This window comes from Halichoerus grypus, chromosome 10, assembly GCF_964656455.1.
Source record: "Halichoerus grypus chromosome 10, mHalGry1.hap1.1, whole genome shotgun sequence".
NCBI classification, from domain to species: domain Eukaryota; kingdom Metazoa; phylum Chordata; class Mammalia; order Carnivora; family Phocidae; genus Halichoerus; species Halichoerus grypus.
The window spans coordinates 107,998,603-108,026,280 of record NC_135721.1 but is presented as its reverse complement, the minus strand read 5'-3'; the positions used below and the strand labels follow the sequence as shown (position 1 = coordinate 108,026,280).

The 27,678-nt window shown below is 44.2% G+C and overlaps 1 protein-coding gene and 1 pseudogene across 8 annotated transcripts in view; one reads left to right on the top strand and one right to left on the bottom strand.

Annotated features, from left to right (window-relative positions):
* The window catches only part of LOC118554236 (shieldin complex subunit 1), an 83,443-nt gene that overhangs the window by 7,587 nt on the left and 48,178 nt on the right, over positions 1 to 27,678 (top strand). For 6 of the 7 annotated variants that reach the window (XM_078056960.1, XM_078056962.1, XM_078056965.1 and 3 more), the window contains one exon: positions 2,326 to 2,507. In XM_078056960.1, coding sequence (XP_077913086.1) covers positions 2,330 to 2,507 — 178 coding nt within the window. In that variant the 5' untranslated portion in view covers positions 2,326 to 2,329. Of the gene's footprint in view, positions 1 to 2,325; positions 2,508 to 4,115; positions 4,394 to 27,678 lie in introns of those variants that run through there. The other variant, XM_078056959.1, reaches the window with a different exon arrangement.
* Positions 10,497 to 27,678, bottom strand: part of LOC118538034 (cytochrome c oxidase subunit 7B, mitochondrial pseudogene) — a 61,970-nt pseudogene continuing 44,788 nt past the window's right edge. Inside the window, exons 3-4 of the transcript XR_013441959.1 lie at positions 22,491 to 22,600; positions 10,497 to 11,090 (exon numbers count right to left, since the gene is read on the bottom strand). The product of XR_013441959.1 is annotated as a cytochrome c oxidase subunit 7B, mitochondrial pseudogene (transcript). The remainder of the gene's footprint in view (positions 11,091 to 22,490; positions 22,601 to 27,678) is intronic.

Genomic DNA, 27,678 nt, shown 5'->3' with positions numbered 1-27,678 from the left:
AGATTGCCTGCCACTGGGCTGAAACCCTGCAAGTGCATCTCCTATCCAGCTGCCAAATCTGCAGATCTGACCACATAGCTCCTCTGCATGGCGCATGGTGGCCCACGGCAGTCACGATGTGTGGTGTTGGCTACAATATGATTTATTGATGACAGCAATTTATGAGTCAGACTTGCAGAGGGAGAACACCTTATTTTATTTTTTAAGTGTTGGTTTTTTAAGAGATTTTATTTATTTTTGTGCGCGAGCTTGCGAGAGAGAGAGAGAGAGAGAGCGAGCACGAGCAGGTGGGAGGGGCAAAGGGAGAAGCAGACTCCCCGCTGAGCAGGGAGCCCGATGCAGGACTTGATCCCGGGACCCTGGGATCATGACCCGAGCCAAAGGCAGATGCTTAACTGACAGAGCCACCCAGGCGCCCTTATTTTATTTTTTTAGGAACACCTAATTTTTAATAAGGAATGTCCAAATGATGAACCCAGTAAGTCACCTTTGTGGTCTCTAGAGCTCAGCTGGAGAGTTTGTGTTTCCACGTTGCTGACAGCTGCCGGGCCTTGCTGTCCTTCCCAGAGCTGGTGTAGGAACAGGAGAGAGCCCCACGGTCATCTAGCTGAAACCACAGGGTTTGTCCCTCCCGTTACTCACGCATGACTGTTCTTTGAGTCTCACTTTGAACTCCCGACAGCCATGCCATTGTGGTTGCCCAAGCTGGTTCTACTGGTGTTTATGCTGTCCTCCAGCCATGGTCTGGCCTGCCCCTTGCTTGGGGATAACCTCATCCAGAAAGCTTACTGTCCCTTTCTGGGTTCTCCTCTGTCTTGTCCTTGTGTTTACATGGTATATCTCTGTGTTTGGATCGTCCCAAGCTGTGAGCAACTTGAAGGAAGGGTCTATTACATTCCCCTTCGTATACCCAGGGCCTGGCATGTGAAATAATTGAGTGAATGTGTGTTTGAGTATGCCACAGATAAAAATACAAATCATCTATAATCTCACTGTTCAGAAACTAAACCACTGAATTAATTACCATTAAGTTAATTTGGAATATACCCTTGCAGATGCTTTTTTTTAGCTATAGAACTGTAGATTTCTTACTCATACACACACACACACACACGCTGACACTCCACACATGATACTGTATTTTATAGAAATCTTTTTTCCACATAATATATCATGAACAGTTTTTTTTTTTTTTTAAAGATTTTATTTATTTGAGAGAGAGAGAGCATGAGAGGAGGGAGGGTCAGAGGGAGAAGCAGACTCCCCGCTGAGCAGGGAGCCCGATGCGGGGCTCAATCCTGGGACCCCAGGATCTTGGCCTGAGCTGAAGGTAGTCGCTTAACCAACTGAGCCACCCAGGCACCCTCATGAACAGTTTCTTGTCTCATTAAATATTCTTGTAGCCCTTGGATTATGGTGCTACATGGTGTTTCATCCTTATCAGACATGCACCTTATTCTCCAGCTGAAATTATTTTATTTTTTTAAAGATTTATTTGTTATTTTGTTTTATTTTATTTTTTAAAAGATTTTTTAATTTATTTATTTGACAGAGAGAGACACAGTGAGAGAGGGAACACAAGAAGGGGGAGTGGGAGAGAGAGAAGCAGGCTTCCCGCCAAGCAGGGAGCCTGATGCAGGGCTTGATCCCAGGACCCTGGGACCATGACCTGAGCCGAAGGCAGACGCTTAACGACTGAGCCACCCAGGTGCTCCTTATTTGTTATTTTAGAGAGAGAGCATGAGTAGGAAGGGCAGAGGGAGAGGGAGAGTCTCCAGCAGACTCCACACTGAACGCAGAGCCTGTTGTGGGGCTCGATCTCACGACCCTGAGATCACCCCCTGAGCTGAAACCAAGAGTCAGACGCTTTAACTGACTGAGCCACACAGGCGCCCCTCCAGCTGAAATTATTAATGGTTTCTTTCTTTTTTTTTTTTAAAGATTTTATTTATTTATTTATTTGAGAGAGAGAGAAACAGCATGAGAGGGGAGAGGGTCAGAGGGAGAAGCAGGCCCCCCGCTGAGCCGGGAGCCCGATGCGGGACTTGATCCCAGGACTCCGCATCACGACCTGAGCCGAAGGCAGTCGCCCAACCAACTGAGCCACCCAGGCGCCCTATTAATGGTTTCTTTCTGTGCTGAGAGTGTCTGTTTCTCCTGATGAAGAAACATGGTAAACAAATACTGGGTCTAAAGTAAGGACAAGGAAGACCGTTACTAACGGGAACATGAAGTATTCTGGGACTTTCACCCTTCAAGCTGTGGCGGAAATGGAGACTCCTCTTCTGCAGTGCCTTTTGTATTGAATTGTTTTTCCCATGGCAGGACTATGGCGGCCCAGGAAGCCACTCCAGACAGCCAGTCAGAGGAGAGCAGTGCTCTGGACTTGCCACCAGTTGATGACATAAGAGATTATGTGCTGCAGAGACCCCACCAGGAGGCCGACAGCGAGGCGTTTAATTCTGTGGAAAGCCTTTCTCTTCCTTCCTCTTCTGATGTGGATTCAGGTAAGAAGCAGAGTTCAAAACAAGCTAACATTCACACACACACACACACACACACACACACACACACACACTCTACATACGGGTATGTGTTTGTTTCTCTCCCTTCCGGGAGCACCTCTCTGAGGAATGGCCCATTGTCTGGGGTAGAAAACATCTTATCTAAGCACTGTGGGGAGAGACTTCAAAGGACAAGCTCCCTGGTGTAACCGTGACAGGGAGCTGTTTCCTGGAGGCCTTTTTTGTCTCAGTCCCTTTCTAATCTCCGTCCAGCTGCATTCAGAGGCTCAACAGGGAGAGGGTGGAAGTGTTTTTTGTTTTGTTCTTTTAAAACTTCAGAAAGTGGCAATGTGGGCCTGTTTTATGTTATAGGTGATAGTAACAGGGATTTTAGTATTCCTTGTATGAAGTATGCTCTGCATTTGGGGAACAACTTTTCTATAAGTTTCCCTGGCAGAATTGCCAAAAAGTCTATTACTTAAGCTTACTGATGATTCCTTGACATAGTTAGTGACCATCTCTGGTTGCAAAGCCCTTGTCTCCCCCATTCGTTGCCCGGTCCAGACCCGGAGGTCCACGGACATGGACTCAGAGCTCTGCCACTTACTGGCTATGGGACTTGGGGGGACATTTCTTAACAGTTTTGAGCTCTGTGTACTTGACATCATCACTTAGACTTCTGTTAGACTTCTTAAATTTGATACATCCTAAACCAGATTGCTAATTTCTCTCCCCGCCTCCCCAGTTCCTTCCCTCTCATATATACACACCTGTTCTTTGAGGCTTTCTCATCTCAGAAAAGCACTTTATCCATCTGTTCACTTAGGCCCAAACCTAGGAGTCCTTCTCAACCTCTCTCACGTTCGGTCCCTCACTGCCCGCTCCACTGAATAAATCTAGAATCTGAAGAGTTTTGCCGTCTCCATGGCCACCACCCTGGTGTGAGCCACTGTTGTCTGTCTTCTGGATTATTGTTACATCTCCTAACCACCTCTTTCCATACCTGCCCTTGTCCTCCTAAAGTTTCTTCTCAACACAGCCCCCAGAAGATCCTTGTAAAATACAAATCAGATCATGTTAGTCCTTGGCGCAAAGCTCCCATGGCTTCTCATCTGTCTCAGAGCAAAGGCCTAAGTCCTTAGCTGGTGCCCATGCCCTCTGGGCCCTGGACCTGCCGCCTCTCTAACCTCACCTCCTACCCATCTCCTTGCCCTCTCTGGGCTGGGCCTCCGCCACACCAAGTGTGCGTCGCCCTTCACGGAGGCCCACCCTTGCCTCCCGCATCTAAGAGCCAGCCCCCCTCCCTCCTGCTGAGGTTCTTCTGTCATCCCCTACCCCGGCTTTATTCTTCTCCACAGCAGCAGGGCCATTGGGCACCCTAGGTAGGACTGTTAATTTCTTTGTCTCCCCGCATTGGAATATAAACTCCAGGATAGGAGGTACTCAGTAAGTACTTGTATGAGGAAAGAATGAGTAAATGTTAACTGCCATTATTATTTCATTAAGAGATATACCTGTATGGATTTGGGGCTGAACTTGATCCTAACATAAAACTCTGTTCTCCTCTCTGCTCCCTACACGTCTAGCTTAAGGGTGGTTATGAGTGACTTTGGAACGTTCCATGTATAAGGAGTGGGAGTCATAGGCGACACTGAATTAGGTGAAGCCTGAATTTAGCCCCATAGCACGATCAGTGTTGGAGGAGATGGTCAGATTGCCTCTGGCTTCCAGAAGAAAAGTCAAATTGTGTAACTACTGGAGACACGGCCAAACTGTCAGCCATCAGTGTGTGCAAAGGAAGTTATCAACTCGTGTGCAGTGGTATAAATCCTGTGCCATTTTTGTCAAGATAGAACACAAGAGGCTTATAATGGGCACCCCACGCCCGGGTGAGTCACTCTGGGCCTGTGCCCTTTGGGGTCTCAGCTCTCATTTCTCTCCTCCCTGCTTGGGCCTCCGCCCCATCCCTGGGTGCTGGGGGCCTTCACATGTCACCCATCAAAGCCTCCCAAAAAACGATTTGAAACTTAGACTGAAAGACAAATGACTAACCGTAGCTTCAAGTGTTGGCTTTTCCAGGAAGCTCTTTGTTTAAGAGGACCGAGCCCTAAAAGAATGGTTTAATTTCAGGAATCAAGGACAGGTAGAAGAGAGATTTGGAGGCTCTTTCTGATGTTCCTAAAATGCAGTCCTAAACTCTGGGGGAAGTCGCTGTCCTAACTGCCCAGCCTGATTTACTCTGGGCTGATCATCTTCCATCTCCAGTTTCTCAAAACTGTCCAGGGTCTTGAGTTTTGATTTTCTGTTTATAAGTAGATCCACTTTCCTTCCCTTCACTGTGTTCATGAGTAGGTGTACTTACAGGTTCCCTCCCCCATAGCCCTAAAGCAGATTTTGCCCACATTTTAATCTAGTTCTGATAACTCTGGATCTGTTCTTTACTCAGAGACACATTGGTCTCTCTTGGTGCTCTGATGGCTACTGTTCTATTTCAGATTCTTAACATATCCCATTCCCTGGCCAACTTGCATTCTTGGTTTGCTTGTTTGCTGTTGTGTGTTGTTAGGAAGTTGATCTTCTAGGGGTTGGTGAATATAGTCAGAGATTTCCAGCTGACAGTCACCATTGGGCTGTACCCACCCTAGTACTCGCTCACTGTTGGCTACACTCATGTGGCTTGTGTTTGGCTCACCATGTGGTTGACTATCTCAAGAACTGGTTGAGTATGGTAGGTTGCTCATAGTGGAATGGAGGTCTGAGGATGAAGCCAGGATGTGGCTTCTCTGGCTGCTGGGTGAAATAGGAGCCAGGAGCTGACCTTTAAGATTCAGTCATGGGCGGGCACCTGGTGGCTCAGTCAGCTATGCATCTGCCTTTGGCTCAGGTCATGATCCCAGAGTCCCAGGATCAAGCGCCGTGTCAGGCTCTCTGCTCAGCGGGGAGTCTGCTTCTCCCTCTGCCCCTCCCCCTGCTCTCACTCTTTCTCTCTCTCTCTCTCTCAAAAACAAATAAATAATCTAAAAAAAAAAAAAAGATTCAGTCAAATTAGCCCAATTGTCAAAACCTACAGTCGAAATTCAGACACACAGTTAGCAAGGGGGTGGGGTCCACCGTGGTGGTATAGAAGAGCCCACTGGTAGCAGAGCACAGCCCTGCAAGGGGTAACGCAGCGAGAGTACCCAGAAATCCCGGCAGGTGGCAGTCAGTGTGCAGATGGCTTATCAGTGAGTGGCGAGGTCCCAACTTCAAGGTTGGAGTCAGCATCACAGTTGTAAACCCTGGAAGAGTAGCAGGCTAGGGACGAGTGGCCTCAGTTTTAGGAGATGGCAGGGACCACTGGAGAAGCCAGGTTGTAAGGAAAGGGACCAAGCTGAAGCCTCACTTTTGTAAAGGATCCCCCATTTCACCGTGCAGCTGCCTCTGGCTTTGGCCATCACTCACCTGTTCTTCCCAGTGAGGCTTTTTGGAGGGGTTGCCTGTCTTCCATTCTGCTGCTTCTTACAGTTGTTCCTCATTCCTGGGCACATATCCTCCACCCCCATTACAGACAATACTAGGCCTGCCCTTGCTCCCATGCCAGTGATCTTCCCCAGGAGCTAAACCTTATGGATTTTTTTTTTTAAAGATTTATTTATTTATTTGAGGGGCGCCTGGGTGGCTCAGTCGTTGGGCGTCTGCCTTGGGCTCAGGTCATGGTCCCAGCGTCCTGGGATCGAACCCTGCATTGGGCTCCCTGCTCCGCGGGGAGCCGGCTTCTCCCTCTCCCACTCCCACTGCTTGTGTTCCCTCTCTCCCTGTCTCTCTGTCAAATAAATAAAAGATTTATTTATTTATTTGAGAGAGTGCGTGTGCGCGCACATAAGCATGCACATGTGAGCGGGGGGAGGGGCAGAGGGAGAGAATCTCAAGCAGACTCGCCGCTGAACTCGGAGCCCAACGAGGGGCTCAGTCTGACCATCCTGAGATTATGACCTGAGCCGAAATCAAGAGTCGGATGCATATCCTAGCGAGCCACCCAGGTGCCCCCCTAATGGATACTTCCCTGCCCTTATCTTGTATGCCCAACTGCCATATCACTGTTCATGCCCTGGAGGAGGATATTAGTAGCAAGGGACATGAGACTTAAGAGCACTTTCTAGGAAACTCAATGAGTTGATAAGAATCTGAAAGTATTAGTCAGAAAAACCTGAAAGCCTCGGTCATTTCAGTCTGGGTACCCAAAGGCAGGCGAGACTGGGCTGTGTCTGTCCACATGAACACAGCTCGTCTGTCTTGAACTGGTGGCTTGGGCGAGGGTTGTCTGACCACTCCTTGTGAAGTGATGATAGAACAAACAACTTGTCACCTAAGCCAGGCGCAGGAGCATGAAAGTGCCTCCCTCTGTCCTTCCTGGTGAGATCCGGCAGAAGACCACACTTGCCAAAAAGGTCTTCCTGAAACCGCATTTCTGTCACATTCCTCTGTTTAAGTCCCTTGGAGATGTGTGTAATCTCATGTCCGGGGCGTGTGTTCAAAATATTTAACGGCGATTCAGCAGGATTGCGATATTTTAATAACTGGCAAGGCCCCAGGCAACGTACAGGTGCGTGCCACAGGCCCCTGCCGGTCGGTGTCTAACTACCCCTTCACTGGGCCTGCCACTCCTGTTGGGCTGGTTTTAATGCAGAGTCAGGCCGAAATGCCTCAGCTGCATTGTTCCGGTCCTTGAAATGTGCTCCTTCCTCCCTGGTCAACGCCAGGCCACTCCAGACACTGCCGAATTGAGTCCAGTTCAGCCCGTCAGTTAATCTCCAACACACACTTATTGATGGGCCTGGACGCCTTGCCTCTTAAATACTTGTTCCCTTTCTCTTTTGTTACTGGGCTTGAGAAAAGCATAGAGTAGGCAGAATGGAAGTGCCAAGGGAGGTGGTCGGTGGTCTTGGATAAACCCCTCAAAAGCAGTCACCAAGGTTTCCTGGAGGTGAAGTCCTGTGTGTACTACTCTCGCTTGAGAAAGTCTGCCTAGTTCATGTTGCTGATCTCATCAGGGCCCTCTGCAACCTTTGTTCCGGAGAGTGCCCCAGACACATTCTCATCAGGACAAAGAGCTCCTCTGAAGTTTTTGCTTACACGTTGCAATATGGAGGTGGGAAATCTTTCTTTTTGAGCCCTTTCCTCAAACTTTAACTTTGAAGAGCATCTGTTGAGAAATTGGCTGATACAGCAAATTGAACATTAAACACAGTAAGTCTTTGATGATTAAAAGCCCTAGCTGACAGCCCAAGCTCTGTGTCTAAAGTTAAATAGCAGTTTAATGTCCCCTTATTTTGCTTTTGGAATCTGTCAACATCCCAATCTTCAAAGGCCATTTTGTAACTAATGTATATTTATGTACATTTATGTACAAATATACATTGTAACTAATGTATATTTAGGCATTTCATCCAAGGAATTTGCTATTTAAGAGTAGATAAATATAAGGAGGGCCTGGGTGGCCCATTCAGTTAAGTGTCTGCTTTCGGCTCAGGTCATGATCCCAGGGTCCTGGGATCGAGTTCCACATCCGGCTCCTTGCTCAGTGGGGAGCCTGACTCTCCCTCTGCCTGCCACTCGCCCTGCTTGTACTTTCTCGCTCTCTCTCTCTCTGACAAATACATAAATAAAATCTTAAAAAAAAAAAAGAGTAGATAACTATATCTTTTTTCCTTTCAATGAATCACCCGAGGTCACAGAGCAACCTGGCAACTCCTATTTCCTCGGTGACCCTCTGTACAGACTATTCTAACTGTGACTTTTCCACCCCTTTTCTAAAAGTAGAAGAATATAGTTCTCTATTTTAGGCTACTAAATTGTAGATAACGTTAAATAGTCATTAGAAATACTAGTATAAGAGGAGAATTATTTTCAAAGGCTATTTGCTGACCACGGCATCTCTCACTGCTCCTCTGTTTTGAGTTTCAAAGACACCTGCTGTGGGAGAAGAGACTTGTTTACTTCTGTGTACCTCGCCTGCACTTATAGTTTTAAAAAGAAATCCCAGCTGATTTGAAAGACGGGCTGTATTCCTGTCGAGAGCCACACCTAGGACATTTATCTCTGAAGTTCAGGTGTAGAGTCCGACCTGATAGCTCTCTCTCAAGGCTACTGCAAGTGAGCATTCACTCATGACTTGTCACTCAGCTGTGTCTTTTTTTTTTAAGATTTTATTTATTTGTTTGAGAGAGAGAGAGAGCATGAGCGGGGGCAGGGGGGCAGAGGGAGAGGAAGAAGCAGACTCCCCACTGAGCAGGGAGCCCGATGTGGGGCTCGATCCCAGGAGCCCGGGATCATGACCTGAGCCGAAGGCAGACGCTTAACCGACTGAGCCACCCAGGCGCCCTGTGTCTTCTTAAAGTATGAGAAAACAACTTGATTGAAATAATCAAATGTACCCCATCATAAGTACCCTTCACTGTGATGTGTTTGTAGGACAGAGGAGACTATATACAGCTGAGAAGAGATTAAGAGTTTATCATTTGTTGTACACGTACATTCCAGGCGCCGTGCTGTGCATTTTCTGTGCACCGTTCCTTCTGATTCTTATATCCACCCCTGAGAAATAAGTACTATTGTGATCTCCATGTTACCCAGGAGGAAATAGTCTTTGAGAGGTTACATATTGATATGTTACCCAAAGAATAGTGGAAAGCCAAGACTCAAATCTGGGTCAGGCTGACTTCAAAGGCAGAACTTTAAAGAAATGCAAACATTCAGGCATGAGTAAGTGCTAAGTAGTAAGTCTTAAATATTTCTCCTCCTAAGTGTTTCTCCTTCAGTCTCTGCTGGCTTCTTTCTGCTAACCCTGCTAACCCTGAATATACCTTTAGTATCAGCACCGTCCCAGGGGTGACCAGGACTGTGGTTCATTTTGACCAGGGTCTTATCCACTGCTCCCTGAGCTCGCCTTTCAGCCTCTCATCTTCCCATTGTTGAAGAAGCTCTAACCACCTGCAGACTAATTGGAGAGAAAGCATTGTCTTCTCAGTTGAATTTCTCAACACCAAGTAGGATCCAACTGCTTATGTTAAAACCAAGGGAAGAGGGATGCCTAGGTGGCTCAGTTGGTTAAATGTCTGCCTTTGGCTCAGGTCATGATCCCAGGGTCCTGGGATCCAGCCCCACATCCTGCTCCCTGCTCAGCGGGAAGCCTGCTTCTCCCTCTCCCTCTGCCACTCCCCCTGCTCGAGCTCGCACTCTCTCTCTTTCTCAAATAAATAAATAAAATCTTTAAAAACCAAGGGAAGAAAACGAGTCTTCTCAGTCTGTTTGCTGGAATAAATACAACCCTTGATAACTTTTCTGTCCAGAAGAAATTTTCTCATCTGGCCCAGGAACTATTCTTAAACTTGGCTCTCTGCCCTTTGAAGTTATAAACCATGCTGTGTGCTGAGTGGCTGCCCTTTATTTACCTCCAGGCTCCCTGGAGGTTTTCCTAGAGCTGGGTTTTGATAACGTGCTTGAAGTGACAAAAACCCAGCTTACTGGAACATACTTTTTAAGGGTAAGTGCTTTATCCATTCCTGGGTTGCCCATGCTTGTCTTTCAGGATTCACATTTTGTTCTCTGCCTGTCTCATCACACGGTGCCTGCACTTGTTGCCTTTTAAACCTAGACCCTGATGGGTGAGCAGAGAATAAGGGTATCTAGTGCCTGGCACATAGTAGGTGCTCAGTAAGGGCTGGTTGGATGAATCAATGGAAAGCATATATACATGGAATTTGATAAGGTATGAAAATGGATATAAAGTATTACAGTCCCTTGATCACCAGATTAGAGCTTTGTCATCAAATTTAAGCTGTGAGTGATCTTACGTGTACTCTAGGATGAGAAAGCTTCTAAGTTAAATAGTATATACTCTTACCTAATCCCTGCAGATTTGCTTAACTCTCATTTGGAAAGTCTTCAGACTAGCCCACCCTGGCCTCTCAAAAGCCCTCAGCTTTTTCTCTTGATGAGAATACAGCAGAGAAATGAACATCTGTGAGGAGATAGAAGGCTTCTGAGAGCAGACAATTATCATTCCCATTTCTCTATGATGGAGAAAGTATGTTCCAAGCAGAATTGTTTCCTTAATTTATTTTTCCAGCAAATATTTCTCTTAATTCTAGTGCATGAGACTATGGCTTTAAGGAATATCCCTAACGACTGCTTTTTATTTATTTTATTTTAATTTTTTTGAAGGTTTCACATGTACTTTATTTCTTCAGTCGTGCCTTATTTTAATGGGTGCACAGTGCTTTTACTTGGCATCAATTATGAGTTGGTTTTGAAACAATTCAGTACTACACCAGCTGGGATAATTACTGATCTCTCCATTGCTTTGGGGTGACTCTGCCAACGGGGGACAGGTTCCATTCTATTCCATTGTCTTCTAGTTTGTGTTGCTGTGTATGCCCACACAGCAACGCAGGAAGTGGCCCCACGGGCTGAGGCAGCCTTACCATATTTGTCACGGATATCAGGTGTCCGTTTCTGGGGGCTCTGCTTTGCCATTGTTTGCCAAATCCTCTGAACTTGGAGATGGCTTAGAGCTGGGGGTTTTTTGGCCATGGGAACATCAGGAAGCTGCGGACAGAACAGAGGCAACTCCAGCTGCTGGTTTGTTACAACTTGTGCCCAGTTCACTTGCAAAGCACCCTCTAAGGACTGCTTTTTTTTTTTTTTTAAGAATTTTTTATTTATTCATTTGAGACAGAGAGATACAGAGAGAGAGAGAGAGAGACAGTAGGAGCAGTGGGGAGAGGCAGAGGGAGAGGGAGAAGCAGACTCCCCGCTGAGCAGGGAGCCCGATGCGGGGCTCGATCCCAGGACCTGGAGATCATGACCTGAGCCGAAGGCAGACGCCCAACGACTGAGCCACCCAGGCGCCCCTAAGGACTGCTTTTTAAAACTATCTTTTTTTTTATAAGTTTATTTAAGTAATCTCAACACCCAGCGTGGGGCTTGAACTCATGACCCCAAACCAAGATCCACACGCTCTTCCAGGCGCCCCGAGAAAACTCTCATTACATTTCATAGCATTATGAGTTTTTTCCTGCTCACAAAATAAGGCAATTGAGTGGAAAATTTAAATAAGTTCTAAAAACAAACAAGCCAAGAGATTTCGCCCCTTCTTCACAATGTACTCGGTCAATAGATCCAGAATTTTCTTCTATAAAGAACTCCTGGAAAATATTAGGGCATGTTGGGCACAGGATAAGTAAAAAGATAAGGCAGTTACCCATGGGCGCATGCCATTTTAGAAGTCGAGTTTGAGGGCGAATGGGGTAAAATAATATTGCATGTTTTTAGCCGGTAAAACTGGCCCTGGGTCTAGAACCTGGAGATGGCGCCTGGCAATTGCTTGCTATGAGGCAGTGTTTGAGTCTGCTGCCCTCTAGTGACTACTTTTTGCATATTCCTGAGCCTTACCAAGAACAAGAATTTAAGTGTACCAGATGTGTTAAGCCTTTATAATTCATTGTTTGCAGAGTTTTTGTGCCTACTAGAAATAAAACCCCCAAGTTATTAGAGATTACTCAGTTGGAATCTGAGAAGCTAACTTGTCTTAAGGCCACCAATGTTAAATCTAGTTACTGTACATGCATTGTACAATTTGAGGACACCTTTTCATTTATCTTTCTTGACTGATAGCAGGCTAGAATACAAACATTAGAAAATGATATCTGATTTTTCTTTGTTCCTTTGCCAAGAAAAGTTGTGCTTTTCTGCAAAGATAAGACCAAAGGATTTAAATTTGCCTTATTTGATGAAATTATAGTAGCATTAAAGGATAATGAGATTTTAAAAATCTTTTGGGATTTCTAATCTGACAAGATGGCATACCCATTACTTCCTGCTAAACACAACTATAAACCATAGAAGTGTGGGAGGCAGTCGAAGAATATCAAGCAATGGTAAGAAGATGAATTGGTTCTGGGCCCCACGACTGAAGGAACCACACAGAGGCAGGGTGTCTTCTGTTCCCGCGCCCCCTCCCCCACAACAGAAGGTGACCAGAACTTGGTGCTTTTCAGCCTGCCACCTAGCAACAAGAAGGGGCCCAGGTAGGTTCGTTTCTCCCCAGGACTGCCACATCACCAGGAGAGCCCAGCACCCACCAAAAGGGAATCTGTAGAAAAACCCATAATAATCAGAGACCAGAGGAAGCACTCTCCTCCACTGGGCCAGAGACTCCACTCCTCTGCTAAGCCAGACCCAGGTGATGAGGGGGCACAAGCAAGGGGATTCTGCCAACACAGTAAGTGACCTGGCCTGAGAAGCCCCTTTGTCCCCATGGGCCTGAGACTCCCCTTGCTCCCTTCCCTGTTACATTCACTGGGGCAGCTGGGGAGCAGCTGGGGGTGCTGGAAAAGGGGAATTCTAGTACAACAAGCAGCCAAGCCGGAAAGCCTACCTTTAGAGGGGCCTGAGATCCAGCCCGCACTGAAAGACACCCAGAGGCTGGGCTAGTCCCTCGGGCAGCCGCACCCAATAAACCAAGGAGACCAAAAGTAACAGCAAAGGCTCTGAAAATTAACCTGTCATTAGAACCACAGCCCATAAAAGTAGGCCATGAGCTGTGTGCTAAACCTAAACAGGATGGCTATATGCTAAAATAAAGGATTTAAATAGGACCAAGATCACTCATCCTACCAAGAAACAAAAATCACAACTTGAATGTCAGGTCACAGACACCAACACTGAGACGAAGCTGACATTGGAATGAACTGCTATGGCTTTTAAAGCAATCACCGTACAAGCACTTCCAGGATCGGTTACAAATTCTGTTGAAACAGATGACAAAATAGAAAAGCTCAGCGAAGAAATCCAAGTTATAAAAAAAGCAAATGGAAATGATTGACATGAAATCTACAATAGCCAAAAAATTGATAAATTGGGCCTCATCCAAATTAAAAACTTTTGCTCTCTGAAAGCCCACATAAAGTGGATGAAAAGACAAGGTACATACCGGGAAAAAATATTTGCAAATCTGTTATCTGACAAAGGACTAGTGCCTCCAGTACATAAAGAACTGTCAAAACTCAACTATAGAAAAGTAAACCATTCAAATAGAAAATGGGCAAAAGACACGGGGAGACATTTCTCCGAAGAGGATATTCAGATAAGCCATCAGAAAAACAAATTAAACGAATAATGATACCTGTAGAAATGGCTAGGATAAAAATCGACACCACCAAATGCTGGTAAAGGGGCAGGGAAGCTGGACCACTCACACATTGCTGGTGGGAACGTAAAATGGCACAGCTGCTCTGGAAAAGAGTTTGGCAGTTTCTTACACAATTAAACTGGCAATTAGCATATGACCCAGTGATTGCTGAGAGAAACGAAAACTTACGTTTAAGCAAAAACCTATACACGAATGTTCGTAGCAGGTTTATTTATAACAGCGAAGAACTAGAACAGCCCAGATATCCTTCCTCAGGAGACGGTTAAGCAAACCGTGGTGTGTCCGTACCAGGGAGTACCCGTCAGCGGTTAAGGGTAATGAACTATCCAGACACACAACGACGTGGGTGAATCTCCCAGGGAATTCAGCTGCAAGCGGGGGGAGCAAATTTCAAAAGTTTACATATTGTGTTTCATTTACATAATGTTTCTGAAGGGACAAAATTTTTAGAAATTGGAGAACAGACTGGTGGATGTCAGGGTTTGGGGTTGGGCAGAAGGGCAACATGTGGGATCCTTGTGATGGAAATAGTTTGTATGCTGACTGTGGTTGTGGGTGGGTGAACCCAGGCATGTGATAAGATTGTAGAGACACACATAAATGAGTACAGGGAAAACTGGAGAAATCTGGATTTATCCTTGCCAGTATTCCATAGTTTGAAGTACATGGGGGGAAAGTGGATAAAGGTTCACAGTATTTGTCTGCTTTGGTCCGTAGCACTGCATGCAAGTCTTAATGAACTCAGTAAAACTTTCAACTAAAAAATCTGTAGGGCATCAAAAAGATTCTGGCCCTTTTTCTTTTCTTTTTGTTCTTTATTTTTTTCAAGTTAATTTTTTAGTAATCTTTACCCCCAGCATGGGGCTCGAACTCATGACCCTGAGATCAAAAGTCGCATGCTCCTCCGACTGAGCCAGCCAGGCGCCCCAGGCCCTTTTTCTTTTAAGTGCTTATGAGATCACCTTTTCCTTGTTTTCCTTTGCTTCCTTGTGTTTCTCTGAAATAATTTTTTCTCTGAAACAACTTTAAAAATCATTACACAAATAAACAGTTCCCTATCTTTGATCGTTTTCATTGTTTCTGAGGCTTTGCTGTAAAGGGCTGTGTTCAACATCCTTCTGATTAAGCCCTTGTATTTATCTTAAATTATTCTTCAAGCTAAATTTCTATAAGAAAAACTGCTCTATCACATTAAAACTTTTTTGGCACATATTGCTAGTTTGTCCTCCAGAAAATGGATGAAAATCATTTTTTCCAAGACTCTTCTCAACACTAATATTATAATTTTTGAAACTCTGCTTATTGTATCATAGGGAAAAAAGATTTCAGTGTAAAGAAATATTGTTTTCTAGGACATTTTCTTTTCTATGGATTGCCTTTTTTCTATTGGAATTGTAACCTTACTAATTCATAAGAGTACTTTATACTTCAAGAATACTAAATCTGTAGCATTTTTTACAATAATTTTTCCCAGTTTTGCCTTTTAATTTTTATACACTCTGATTGAAATATTTGTTTTCTCTAAAATGACCAAAGTAGGCGCCTGGGTGGCTCAGTTGGTTAAGTGACTCCCTTCAGCTCAGGTCATGATCCCAGAGACTTGGGATCGAGTCCCGCATCGGGCTCCCTGCTCAGCGGGGAGTCTGCTTCTCCCTCTGACCCTCTCCCCTCTCGTGCTCTCTCTCTCTCAAATAAATAAGTAAAATAAAAAAAATAATAAAATGACCAAAGGAATGTGTACTTTAAAAAAAAGTAAAATACGTAGATCAAAAGGAAGCAAAAAGAGAACATTCTCTATTCTCACCCTCCCTTTCTCCTTCCTAGTGGTAACCAATAGCACTGTGTATATTTTTAGGGGGGTGTACTATAAATATATCTATCTCCGTGGTGTAAACTGTGTATGTAAATGTATGTATTTTAGTACAGTTGATTATGCGTAGCTTTTAACCTGTCAAAAGTTCAGGAAAGAAAACAAGTAAAACCAATGAATCCGGGGGTGCCTGGGTGGCTCAATCATTAAGCATCTGCCTTTGGCTCAGGTCATGATCCCAGGGTCCTGGGATCAAGCCCCGCATCTGGCTCCTTGCTCAGCGGGGAGCCTGCTTCTCCCTCTCCCACTCCCCCTGCTTGTGTTCCTTCTCTCACTGTGTCTCTCTGTCAAATAAATAAATAAAATCTTTAAAAAAAACCCAATGAATCCCTGAAGTAGTAATTAGTAAAAGTTTACCGTACACACACTAAAAAGCCAGTTTGCAAACTGGGAGTGCTCAAACCGGAACATGGAACAAGGCTCAGAGGTATATTGTTACAAAGCAGCTTATGTAGTCCTTGCAGTAATTGGTTACAATGTTAGAATTTTCTTAAAGGTAAAGGAATTGGTGAGTGGTTACCGCCTATCAATTTGGGGGAACAATTTAAGTTTTGCTTATGATTTTCAGAGGCATAAGCAAGAAGTGACCTAGGTCAAGTTAACCTCTCTTATCTCGCAAAATAAACTGAATTAAGCTTTGCTTGTTTGATTAACTGGTTGTGTCCGCTCAGTGAACTTTCAAGTCTGGTCTCTGTGTTTGATTTTAGCACGCCAGAAATCTCTAACAAAAACGTATTGTTCTGCAACTTGCCTTTTAAAATTCCCCATTCTATCACAACCAGCCTTTAGATGTTAATATCTCCGCCAGTTTAAGGTGTTCTGGAGTACAAATACACTATCGTCTTTTTAACTTTCCCCCTATTAGTGGTCCTTAGTTTGTCTCCCAGTTTTGGCTACTATAAGGAAATGTGGTTTTTTTTGTTGTTGTACAGAGATTTTAGATTCTTATATAGTTAATGTTATCAATCAATGCTTCTGCTTTGGTGCAATATTTAGAAATTCATTATAACACCCAAGATTATATGAATAGGAATCTCCTGGCAATTTTACAGTTTTAATTTTTTTTTTTTTTTCTACTTTGAAATGTGTATCTTGGTGTAAGGTGTGAGGCAGGGTGATAGCTTTATTATTTTCCCAATGGGAGTCAGTTGTCTTAATGCTATTTATTTATTTGCTTGTTTATTTTTAATAAAGATTTTATTTATTTGACAGAGAGCATGTGCAAGAGCACAATCGGGGAAAAGGGAGAAGCAGGCTCCCTGCTGAGCAGGGAGCCAGATGTGGGGCTCGATCCCAGGACTCTGGAATCATGACCTGAGCCAAAGGCATACTCTTAACCAACTGAGCAACCCGGGCACCCCTATTTATTTTAAAGATTTATTTACTTGAGAGCGAGAAAGAGTGTGGGGGGGAGGGGCAGAGGGAGAGAATCTCAAACAGACTGCCCACTGAGCAGGGAACCCCACGCCAGGCTTGATTCCAGGACCCATGAGATTGGGACCTGAGCCAAAACCAAGAGTCAGAAGCTCAACCGACTGAGCCACCGAGGCACCCCTTAATGCTATTGATTTAATTCTATCATTTCCCTCTGGTTTTAAGTGTTGCCCTCACTTAAAAAAAAAAAAAATCACATCTACATTCTTATTTTTGGCTTTAGAGCCAGACTAGTTTGGGTTTGACCTTGATTCTGACCTTGGGCGAGTTGCTACACTTCGCCTTGTTCAATTTCCTCGTCTGTAGAATGAAAATGATGATATTGCGTGCTTCCTAGGTTGTCATGATGGTTGAGTGAGGCACCGGAGCTTAGAACGCTTAGTAAAGGCAAGCGGTCATTACCACTGCTGCTGTTGCAGCTGGTAGAGGCCCTGCAGGTGTTTCTAGACTCCGTTACTTGCTGAACTCCTTTCAGGAAGAGACTAAAACTTCTCCTCCTTCATGTTGCTCAGTACTGGGCAAAAACGTGATTTGTACTGGCACAGAGCCTTTACAGGGAAGTTATTCTAATACTGACCCAAAGTGTCCATAGAACTACTTCCTAGCATTTGCTATTGCTATAAATGTTCTCTCCTAACTTTGGGTATAATTTTAGGCAAATAATCTAATCCTATTCTCATATAATGTCTTCATTGCAAATGTGTATGTCAGCAGATGCCTTCTCATTTGCAAAGTGCTTTGATTTGTATTTGAAGATGCCTTCCATGCAGTCTCCACAAATCACCTTATGGTGAAGGATCCTAATTAACTTGAGGTGGTTTTAAGCAAAGCCACGTTTGGGAGAATGTATCCTATGGCGTTTTTTGTTTTGTTTTTTAAGATTTTTTTTTTTTAAGATTTTATTTCTTTATTTGACAGAGAGAGAGCCAGTGAAAGAGGGAACACAAGCAGGGGGAATGGGAGAGGGAGAAGCAGGCTTCCCGCTAAGCAGGGAGCCCGATGCGGGGCTCGATCCCAGGACCCTGGGATCATGACCTGAGCCTAAGGCAGACGCTTAACAACTGAGCCACCCAGGCGCCCCTTGGAGGGAACATTTTTATAACTGTTTATTACTAGACCTTGAGAATTTTCTTATTGTGAGTACTTTCAGAATTACCTGTAGAGTTTTTAAATTATTTTTTTAAATTGCCCTGTTGGCCATAGTTATTATTAATGTTATTAATATATTATTAATGAAGTATAGATAAATAGTCATAATAAGAAACAGGCAATTGCTCAATTATGATTTAAGGTGGTGCCAGTGGAATTTTTCCTTTTATGCTACAACTGAGAAGTGCCCTACGGTTTCCCACTGCTTTATCTCTGCCTATAAATTCTCAGCTAATTCCCTAAATTTGAATCTGAATTACTTTGTGAAGATGAGAAGATCATTGGTCTTTGTGGCCAAGTCTGTGGTTAATTGTGCCTTCTTCCTTCAAAGAATGAGTTGATTGAAATACGTTGTCTCTCGAATAGGTACCTCATGAATATGGATTACGTGGTAACTTCCCACAGCTTCAAGACAATAGCAACCTGAGCAAAAATAGGAATTAGCAAGATTCAGAAATTGGGAAAAACAAATTAGGAATTATCTACATAATACTGTTAAGGAGAATTTTTTAAAAAAAGATTTTATTTATTGAAAGAGAGAGAGAGAGAGAGCAGGAGGAGGAGCAGAGGGAGAGAGACAAGCAGACTCTGTGCTGAGTGCAGAGCCCCACTCGAGGCTCAGTCCCATGACCCTGAGATCATGACCTGAGCCGAAATCAAGAGTTGGACTCTTAACAGCCTGAGCCACCCATAAGTGAGAATTTTTTTTATGCATTCAGGTGAATTTTGTGGGGTCAGCATGAACCAGTAGTATCAGATAATCCTACTTTACTTATTTTATACATTGAACACCGTTGTCTGACATTTCCACACATTCATATTGCTGTCTATTTAATGCTTTTTATTCATCCAGTGAACACTGAGTAAGTGCGTGCTCTGTATTGAATGCCGTGCTGGCTGTTGGCGATCCAGCTACCTTACAGAATGGTTGAAAGGACATGTCTTTCCTACTGTTAGAGGGTTGCCACAACACTTGTCCCTAGCTGCAGCCTTTATGTCCGTCTAGATAGAATCTTCCTACTTGTGATCGATTTCCTGATTCCATCTACTGAGGAGGGGCCATGGCATTCACCCATGTGGTGGACACTCAGTAAACACGTGCAGGGTGTCAGGGCTTGGGAGGTGAGCTGAAGGATACTTGGTTTCTGCCACTAGCAGATTGTAAACCCACATATCACTTTCCAAATAGTAACTCAACCTTCAGCAGGCATGGGAAGTTGAAGTTGTTCATAACTAGCCAGGAAACTAAGAAGGATATTGAATGTCTTTCAGCATATTAAGAAACAGAAAAAAGAATGAAATACTGCCATTTGCAATGACATGGATGGAGCTAGGGAGAATTATGCTAAGCAAACTAAGTCAGTCCGAGAAAGACACATACCCCATGATTTCACTCATGTGTGGAATTTAAGAAACAAAACAAATGAACAAAGAAAAGAAAGAGGGAAACAAACAGATTCTTAATTATAGAGAACAAACAGAGTTACCAGAAGGGAAGGGACAGTGGGGAGGGGTGAAACAGGTGAGGGGGATTAAGAGTACAGTTATCATGATGAGCACTGAGTAATGGATAGACTGCCGAACACTGTATTGTACACCAGAAACTAATACAGCATTGTACATTAATTATACTGGAATTTAAAAAAGAAAGAACTGGGAAGGAAAAAACAGAGCTCTGGATTCTGTTTTTTGCTCAAAGTAATAAGAGGAAGCTTTCTTGCATTGAACAATGTGTGATGTGATTTACAAAAATTTTAAACTACCTTTTCTCATGAAAGAAGGAAGTAGAAGAGAGGGAAGGAGAGAGTGTAAGGGAAAGAGGGAAAGATAAGTATGCTTATTTTTCAAGGCCCTTTCGAGGACTGAGGACAATGTGTGTAAAGTACCCAGCACTGTGTTCACACACACTAGGTGCACTAGTAATAGGATCCTCCATGATGATGATCATGTAAAATTGTATGTTCCAGGAATAGTATTTGACTGAAGGCACATCTACACTTATTTAAGAAGTCACATTATAATGACTTTGCTACTCATGAACATACAATGACTTGATTTCACTGACCTCTCTGGAATGACACCCTCCTGGCCATGCAATCCTAGACTCTGCCATTGCTATAGACCTCTCTGCTCACTATCTCCTGTCCTATTGCTAGGACTCCATGCATGTCACATATGTACATTTGGACCTGAGGTTGTGTTTGGGTTATCTTTTGCAGCCTAACTCCTCCAAAACGTAGTGATTTGAAACAACAATCATTTTATTTTCTCTCACAGTTTTTTGGGTTGACTTGATTCAGCGGGGTGGTGCTTATGCTCCGTGGGATGTTGGCTGGAGCTGCAGTCCCCTGGGAGCTTGAATTGTCTGAAATGAAGTTCAAGATCTTATTCACATCGCTGACAGTTGATGCTAGCCATCAGCCGGAAGTTCAGCGGGGCTGTCCACTGGAACACTACGTGGGACCTCTTTGTGCCCACATGACTCGGGCTTCTAACAGCATGGTGGCTGAGTTCTAAAGGGAGAGTTCCTAGAGGGAGAATCCCAAGAGTGAGCCTTCCAAGAGAAGAGAAGCAGAAACTGTTAGTCTTCTTAAAGGCTTGCCTCACTTCTGTTGTATTCTGTAGGTCAAAGCAGTCACAGACCAGCTCAGATTCAAGGGGATGAAGGAATTGACTCCACTCTTGATGCGGGAATGGCATATGCATACAGGGAGAGAAGTTAATGAGTGACCATCTTACTATAGGGTAAATACTACCTTCCTTTAAATTTGTCTTAACTGAGTCTAAGTCTTTTAAAAGGACACTCACAGGCTTGAGGTTCATGCCCTGGAAGTAATACTGGAAAAGGTGGTGAGCTATCATTCGCCTAACCATTGGAACCCAGGCTGATTTGTCTTGGATCCAGTTGGGTGGCACTGGGACAACACTTGTGTCGGTATATAAACATGACACTAACTAATCTTTTATGAAAGAAAATTGACATCCAATTCTGTGGGAGAAGGTTTAGGTCTATGTGTGATGATAGCTAGTGCAGTGATTCTCAGCTGAAGATGATTTGTTCTCCAGGGGGTGTTTGGCAATGTCTAGTGGCGTTTTTGGTCGTCACATCTGGGGTGCAGGCCAGTGCTACTGGTATCTGGTGAATAGAAACCAGATGATAGTAGGCATCCTACATAGGACAGCCATCTCTCACAACAAAGAATTTTCTGGCCCCAAATGTCAGTAGTCCTGAGGCTGAGAAACCCTGAATTGGAGCAAAGAGGCTTCCTAGACTGCCTTGTTCGTTCATATAGAATGCATTGCTTTTTATACCCTAAGACATCATTTGTGCCTTTCATCTTACAAAGAAATTTTTTATCTATATATTTCCAGATTCAAATTGTGAGATTCTCTAAGGGTTCTCAAAGTCTGCAACTTTTTTTTTCTTAGTTTATTTATTTATTTTTTTAGTAATCTCTACACCCAACGTGGGGCTTGAACTCATAATGCCAAGATCAAGAGTTGCGTGCTTCTTCAACTGAGCCAGCCAGTGCCCCACTACAACTTCTGTTGACTTTTGTATTTAAATAATTTATATACAGAGACTGGATCAAGGTGGCTGGTAATCCATACATCCCACCTTCTTTCTTTCATCTCAAACTTCAAGAAATTACAAGAAAAAACTGTGTCTGTGTCCTCATTTTCCCTTGCAACTTCCTAGACCCACCTACCATGGCATGCTTTCCTCACCCTCTCAGCTTTGTGAGAGGCTGTCCCTGGTCATCCAGCTTTCCCGTCGATGGGCTCTGTCTGCATTGGGTCTCTGGAGAAACAGAGGTTAGGAGTGTGTTCTGGAGTCAGATCGCCTGGGTCCGAATCTCCCACCCACTCACTCTATGACTTTGAGCAAGTTACTTAAATATTCTGGGCCTCCTTTGCAAAATTTGAATACTAGTGCTATGTCATAAGGCACTGTAGTGAGTAGTGAATGAGGAGATGAATGAGGGACAGCTCTTGAATGGTGCCTGGCCCTTTCTAATACCTGATCCGTGGTATGGATCATCATCGTTGCTGTCAGTGCCACTTTCCTCCAAGCTCTGTCCCATCAGCTCCCAGGACTTCTCCCAGGAGGAGTCCCCATCTCTCTGTCCCACTTTTGCTGAGCTGGACGGTGGTCTTTTTTTGGATTGGTGTGTTTTGTTTTGAGTCAATTTCCCAATACCCCAGAGCTGCAGGATATTTGTAGGGCTGGCTTAGTGTCAGCTTATTTCTAGCTTTTAACCCACATTGCTTCAAAAAGCATTACGTGGCTTTGTGCCCTGGTTTCCTTCTCTGTGAAGTAGAAATAATGCCTTTTTCTTACCTTTTCCCAGGGGTTTCGGTTTGCTTTCTTCCTTGTTTTTCTTCTTTGGCTCTGCCTTTATTTCATGCCAACCTGTCAACTTTTGTGTGTCCTTAAAGCCACCTTCAGTCCTTGATGGGAAAAGGTACAGGTATAAATAAATAAAGAAGCACATAAATAAAATAAGGAGTAGTTATGAAAGCGCTGGAAGAAGGTCAAAGCATCAAACACACACAAGGCATTTTTAGCCGGAAAGCGTTATCTGTGGCAGAGATTGGAAAAATCCACTTTGTCGTTTTGTCGGTCAAACTTAGAAACGTTCAAATCATTGTCAACTTGACTTCATGTGATATTTACAGAAAATAGAATATAAGAAAAATGTGGAGGAGATACATTTGCTTCGGTCCTTTGAAGATCGAAGTTCTGAAATAGGCAGGAGAGCTAAGAATATGCTTTTTAAAACATGTGGCCGCAAGTTCTTAAAGGGAAAAATTAACATAGAGATGACAATAAATCTTGCACCGTCAGGAAGTGTTCACTGCAAAGGTCACACAAGAAAATGATTACAAAAGGAGTGAAATGTCTTCTCTAAATAGTAATCATGATCCCTGACATTTATTGAGTGTTTACTTGGCCTTATCCCAGTAAGCAAGGGGAGAGAGACTATTTTTTCCGCGTTGACAGTTGAGAAAACTGATGCGCGGCTAGGTTATTTCACCGAGGCCGTGGTGGAACTAAGCAGCCGATCTCCAGAGCTTAGTCAGCGATCACCACATGCCACATTGCTCCCCAGCTAACCAGGTGCTTCCTTCAAGCCACGGCCTTGTAATGCAGCAGGGCTTCTGGAGGTTACTTCCAATGGTTATACAATCAAATTCTCTGTCATGCATGCTACAGGCCAGGACCAGTGCCAAGACAAAGTGAAATGGGTCACATTTTGCTCTGGCTCCCATCTGGCCTGATGACCAGCGCTGGCTGTCCCTTCTCACTGTCCCGGGCTTATTCCTGCCCTCTGCCCATACTCAGTCAGCCCCCAACACTTGCAACTCAAGAGGGGCTGTATTTTAATACAACATTCTTGAAGGCTTAAAGACATTTGTGCTTTACCGTGGTTTGATTGCAGATCCCTTTGAGGATCTGATAGAGTAAAAAGCTTTCCCCAGGGGAGGGGAGAATGGGCTTCAAATGTGGCATGTGGTTTCAGGGGAACCCCTAGGAGCCTCGGCCTTGGATTTAACATTTAAAGGAATAAAACAAGAATAATAAGAGTAGGTGGTGGTGGGCTTGCTATTGGGGTGTTGGGAGCCTTTCTCCTGCCTCAGTTGAAAGATCCTATGCTGGATTAATAAAATTAACGAGAGGGATGCCTGGGTGGCTCAGTCAGTTAAGTGTCTCACTCTTGATTTTGGCTCAGGTTATGATCTCAGGGTCCTGGGATCGAGCCCTGCATCGGGCTCTGCACTCAACGGAAAGTCTGCTTGAGATTCTCTCTTGTCTCCCTTTGCCCCCCACCTCTCAAATAAATAAAAGAATCTTTAAAAAAAATAAATTTAAAAAATAAAATTAATGTGAAACATTAGCATAGTATTAGCAAGAAAAAATAACTAGTTTATACTGTCTCCTTTAGTGTTTTTTATGTAACAGTTCCTGCAGGCTAGTTTTGTTTGCTCAGGGTCTGTAATCTTTCTTTATCTTAGCGCTGATCTGTGGCTGCACAAGAACATGTCAAGCACAGCCTGGGACACCTGGGTGGCTCAGTCGGTTGGGCGCCCGACTCTTGGGTTCTGCTCAGATAATGATCTCAGGGTCGTGGGATCGAGCCTTGGGCTCTGTGCTCAGCGTGGAGCCTCCGTAAGATTCTCTTCTCCCTCTGCCCCTCCCTGCCATGCTCTCTTTCTAGAATAAATAAATAAAATATTTTTTAAGAAAGAACATGTCAATCATGGCCTCACACAAGGTGTACCCCAAGAATTTCATGGCAGAAGTTATTGTGGTGCAGGTGTCCGTCCATCCGCCATCCCTGTCACCCAGTCATATGTCCCAGTGCACTTGACACTCTGTGCCTGGCACAGGGACACATGCTGGTGCTCCTAGCGGGAATTTGCGTGAAGAAGCAGGATTTTTTTTTTTTTTAAGATTTTATTTATTTGAGAGAGAAAGAATGAGACAGAGAGAGCATGAGAGGGGGAGGGTCAGAGGGAGAAGCAGACTCCCTGCCGAGCGGGGAGTCCGATGCTGGACTCGATCCCGGGACTCCAGGATCATGCCCTGAGCCGAAGGCAGTCGCTTAACCAACTGAGCCATCCAGGTGCCCAAGAAGCAGGATTTTATTCAGTTTTGCACAAGATGTTTCCTGTTGACTTTTGGAAAACAAGGTGTTCAAAGGCAGGAGAACAACAAACAACCCAAGAGATTGTACATATTCAAAGACTCCTTGGCAGTTGGTTTGCAGGAAAGAAGACTATGCGCTGGTGCTGGAATAAAGCCCAGGCCCCGCGCAGGGTATCTGGGTGGAGTCCAGGTGGCAGGAACCCAGGCAAGGCTCCAGTTATCAGCTGAGAGAAAAGCAACATCTTACAGCACGAACCCCGAATGCCCTTTCTCCCTCTAAGGAGACAGTATTGTCCCAACGTAGGCAAACTGCACCTTAATGCCTGACTTTTGGTCTACGGGTCATGAAGCTGCAGGGATAGGATGCTGTTTCCCCTTCTTACTCTTCTTTATCGATCAGTGTCCCAAACCCCCTTTTGGATTCTTTAAGAAATTAGGCTTTTCTATAGTAATACATTGTATCACTTTCTTTTTTATGTAATGTCTTTTTATTTTTTTTTTAAGATTTTATTTATTTACTTAACACGGAGAGAGAAATAGAGAGAGAGAGAGAGAGAGAGAGAGAGAGAGCACAAGCTGGGGGAGGGGCAGAAGGAGAGGGAGAAGCAGGCTCCCTGCCGAGCGGGAAGCCCGATGTGGGGCTTGATCCCAGGACCCCGGGATCATGACCTGAGCCGAAGGCAGATGTTTAACCAACTGAGCCACTCAGGTGCCCCTACGTAATATCTCTTTAGAAACTGAGATATGATTAACATATAGCATTCTGTTAGTTTCAGATGTACAACATAATCAGTATATGTATATATTACAAAATGATCACCACAAGAAGTCTAGTTAACAGCCATTCAGTTCCTTAAAAAAGAGGAAAAGGTAGATTATATGGGACAGACAACAAAACAGGAATGTAAGTACTTGAACTCTGCTAAATTTGTGATCAGACACAGGTGGGCCTAGCGTGGTAGGACTGATGGCTGGGCCTGGTGACCTCAGTTTCTCTGTTGAATTTGGAGAAAGTACAGCCTTTGGGGTTTGAAGGGCTTTAACACATTTTACTTGGTGTCCTTAGGTGTGTAAAGAACTTCCCCGAGCCTCAGTTTTTTCATCTGTTTTATGGGGATAATAATACTTCCCCAATGGAGTTGGGCACATAAAGGTGTCACAGATGACAGTCCCACCCCACAGTTTAAACTCTTCAGGCATGAGGCTCAATGGTCCGTAATGAATACACTTATGGATTGTATCTTCTTCCTCCCCACTGAACATGAGAACATTTGCCTGTCTCTTTTTCTGCCATTCATATGTCCCATCCCTTGTGATGGTTAAGGAGCACTGATCATTTCCTGTATTAGTGTGAGGAAGCAGATTCTCTGCAATAGATGCTGGGGTCCATTTCCACTCCTACCAGTCGGGCATGCAGTTTTGATAAGCAGCTTCCCAGGTGCTGAAGGAATTAGGTTTAGGCCGAAAAGAAACCAAACAGTAATCTTGACAGAAGGGGCACAGAGGCCCATGGTGTTGTCCCAGGGACTGCTGAGGTTCCTGGCATCTGCTTCTGGCCATGGACAGGGAGATTCAGCATCTCCATGTCACTGCAGAATGATGGGAGAGTTGGTTTTCCTAGCCACCTGGCCTGCCCATGATCTGCTGCTCAGACAAGATCCCAGCATTCCTTATTACGTTCCGTGTTTGTGATTTGGCGCGCCCAGGGGGTTTGAACTGAGGGACCTGGGGTGGGGGAAGGTGCAGAGTGGTGATTGTGATGGTTGCCACACATTGTTTCTTTCTGTTGCAAGACTTGCTTTTGGTGTCTGAGAGTAAGTGGTCTTGTAACCATTACCTGTAATCTTCTGCCTTGAGTTCTCCTATTTGCTTGTGGACACACTGGCTTAGGAATCAATGGGCTTGCAGCTGTGTCCCAGGACAGCGCCCCCTGCTTTCAGCTAGAGCCCCACAGCGCCGTGCCAGTCCTCAGCCAGCCTTGTCTCAAGTCCCTCTCCTGTGCGGGGCCGAGGGCAGCTCTTGGCCACATTTGATTGTGCTTGAATTGTGACTCAAAACTGGCACAGTGATATCATTGGTTTTTTAAAAAAAAGATTAAAATCCACAAATATAATAGAAACTCCTAACTTCCGAAAATATTTCTGAAAATAATATCCATTTCTCTCTCTCTCTCTCTCTCTCTATAAAACACTGCATTATTCAAAGCCGTTTCATAAGTTAGAGTCCTATTTCTGTGGAATGTTCCCAATTTGGCAAGTCAAATGCCCTAGAATTATTTTAACATTGCTGGAAAAGAGGCACCCCTTAGACTTCCCTTTTGAGGATGTAGCCTTTCTTTGTCAGGCTTCAGGACTCATGCTCCCTAGGGCCATTAGGGAATGAAGAGAATAAATCCAAACCATATCTTTCTTCTTGTCTTTGTGGGGAGGTCTCCACTTTGATATACATATGATAGTTATGATACTTGTGATGAAGGCAATAGTCATCCTTTTAAAAGAAAAAGCTGGGAAAATAAGTGGTACAGGAGGCACAAAATGAAACGTACAAGTCTGGTGTCTCCTCAGTGCTTCCTAGAGGTCATTGTAAATACCTTTTGTGTATCTTTCCAGATATTTTCCGTGCAACGTTTCTAAGCATAAATACCTGTATAGGTATACATACACCTACATACATATACACGTATGTTGAACACACAGTGTGCATATCTCTTCTTTAGAAATACCACTGGGATTTTATTGGACATACCATTTTCTTTTTTTTTTTTTTTTTTTTTTTTTTTAAAGATTTTATTTATTTATTTGAGAGAGGATGAGAGGAGAGAGAGAGAGCACATGAGAGGGGGGAGGGTCAGAGGGAGAAGCAGACTCCCTGTTGAGCA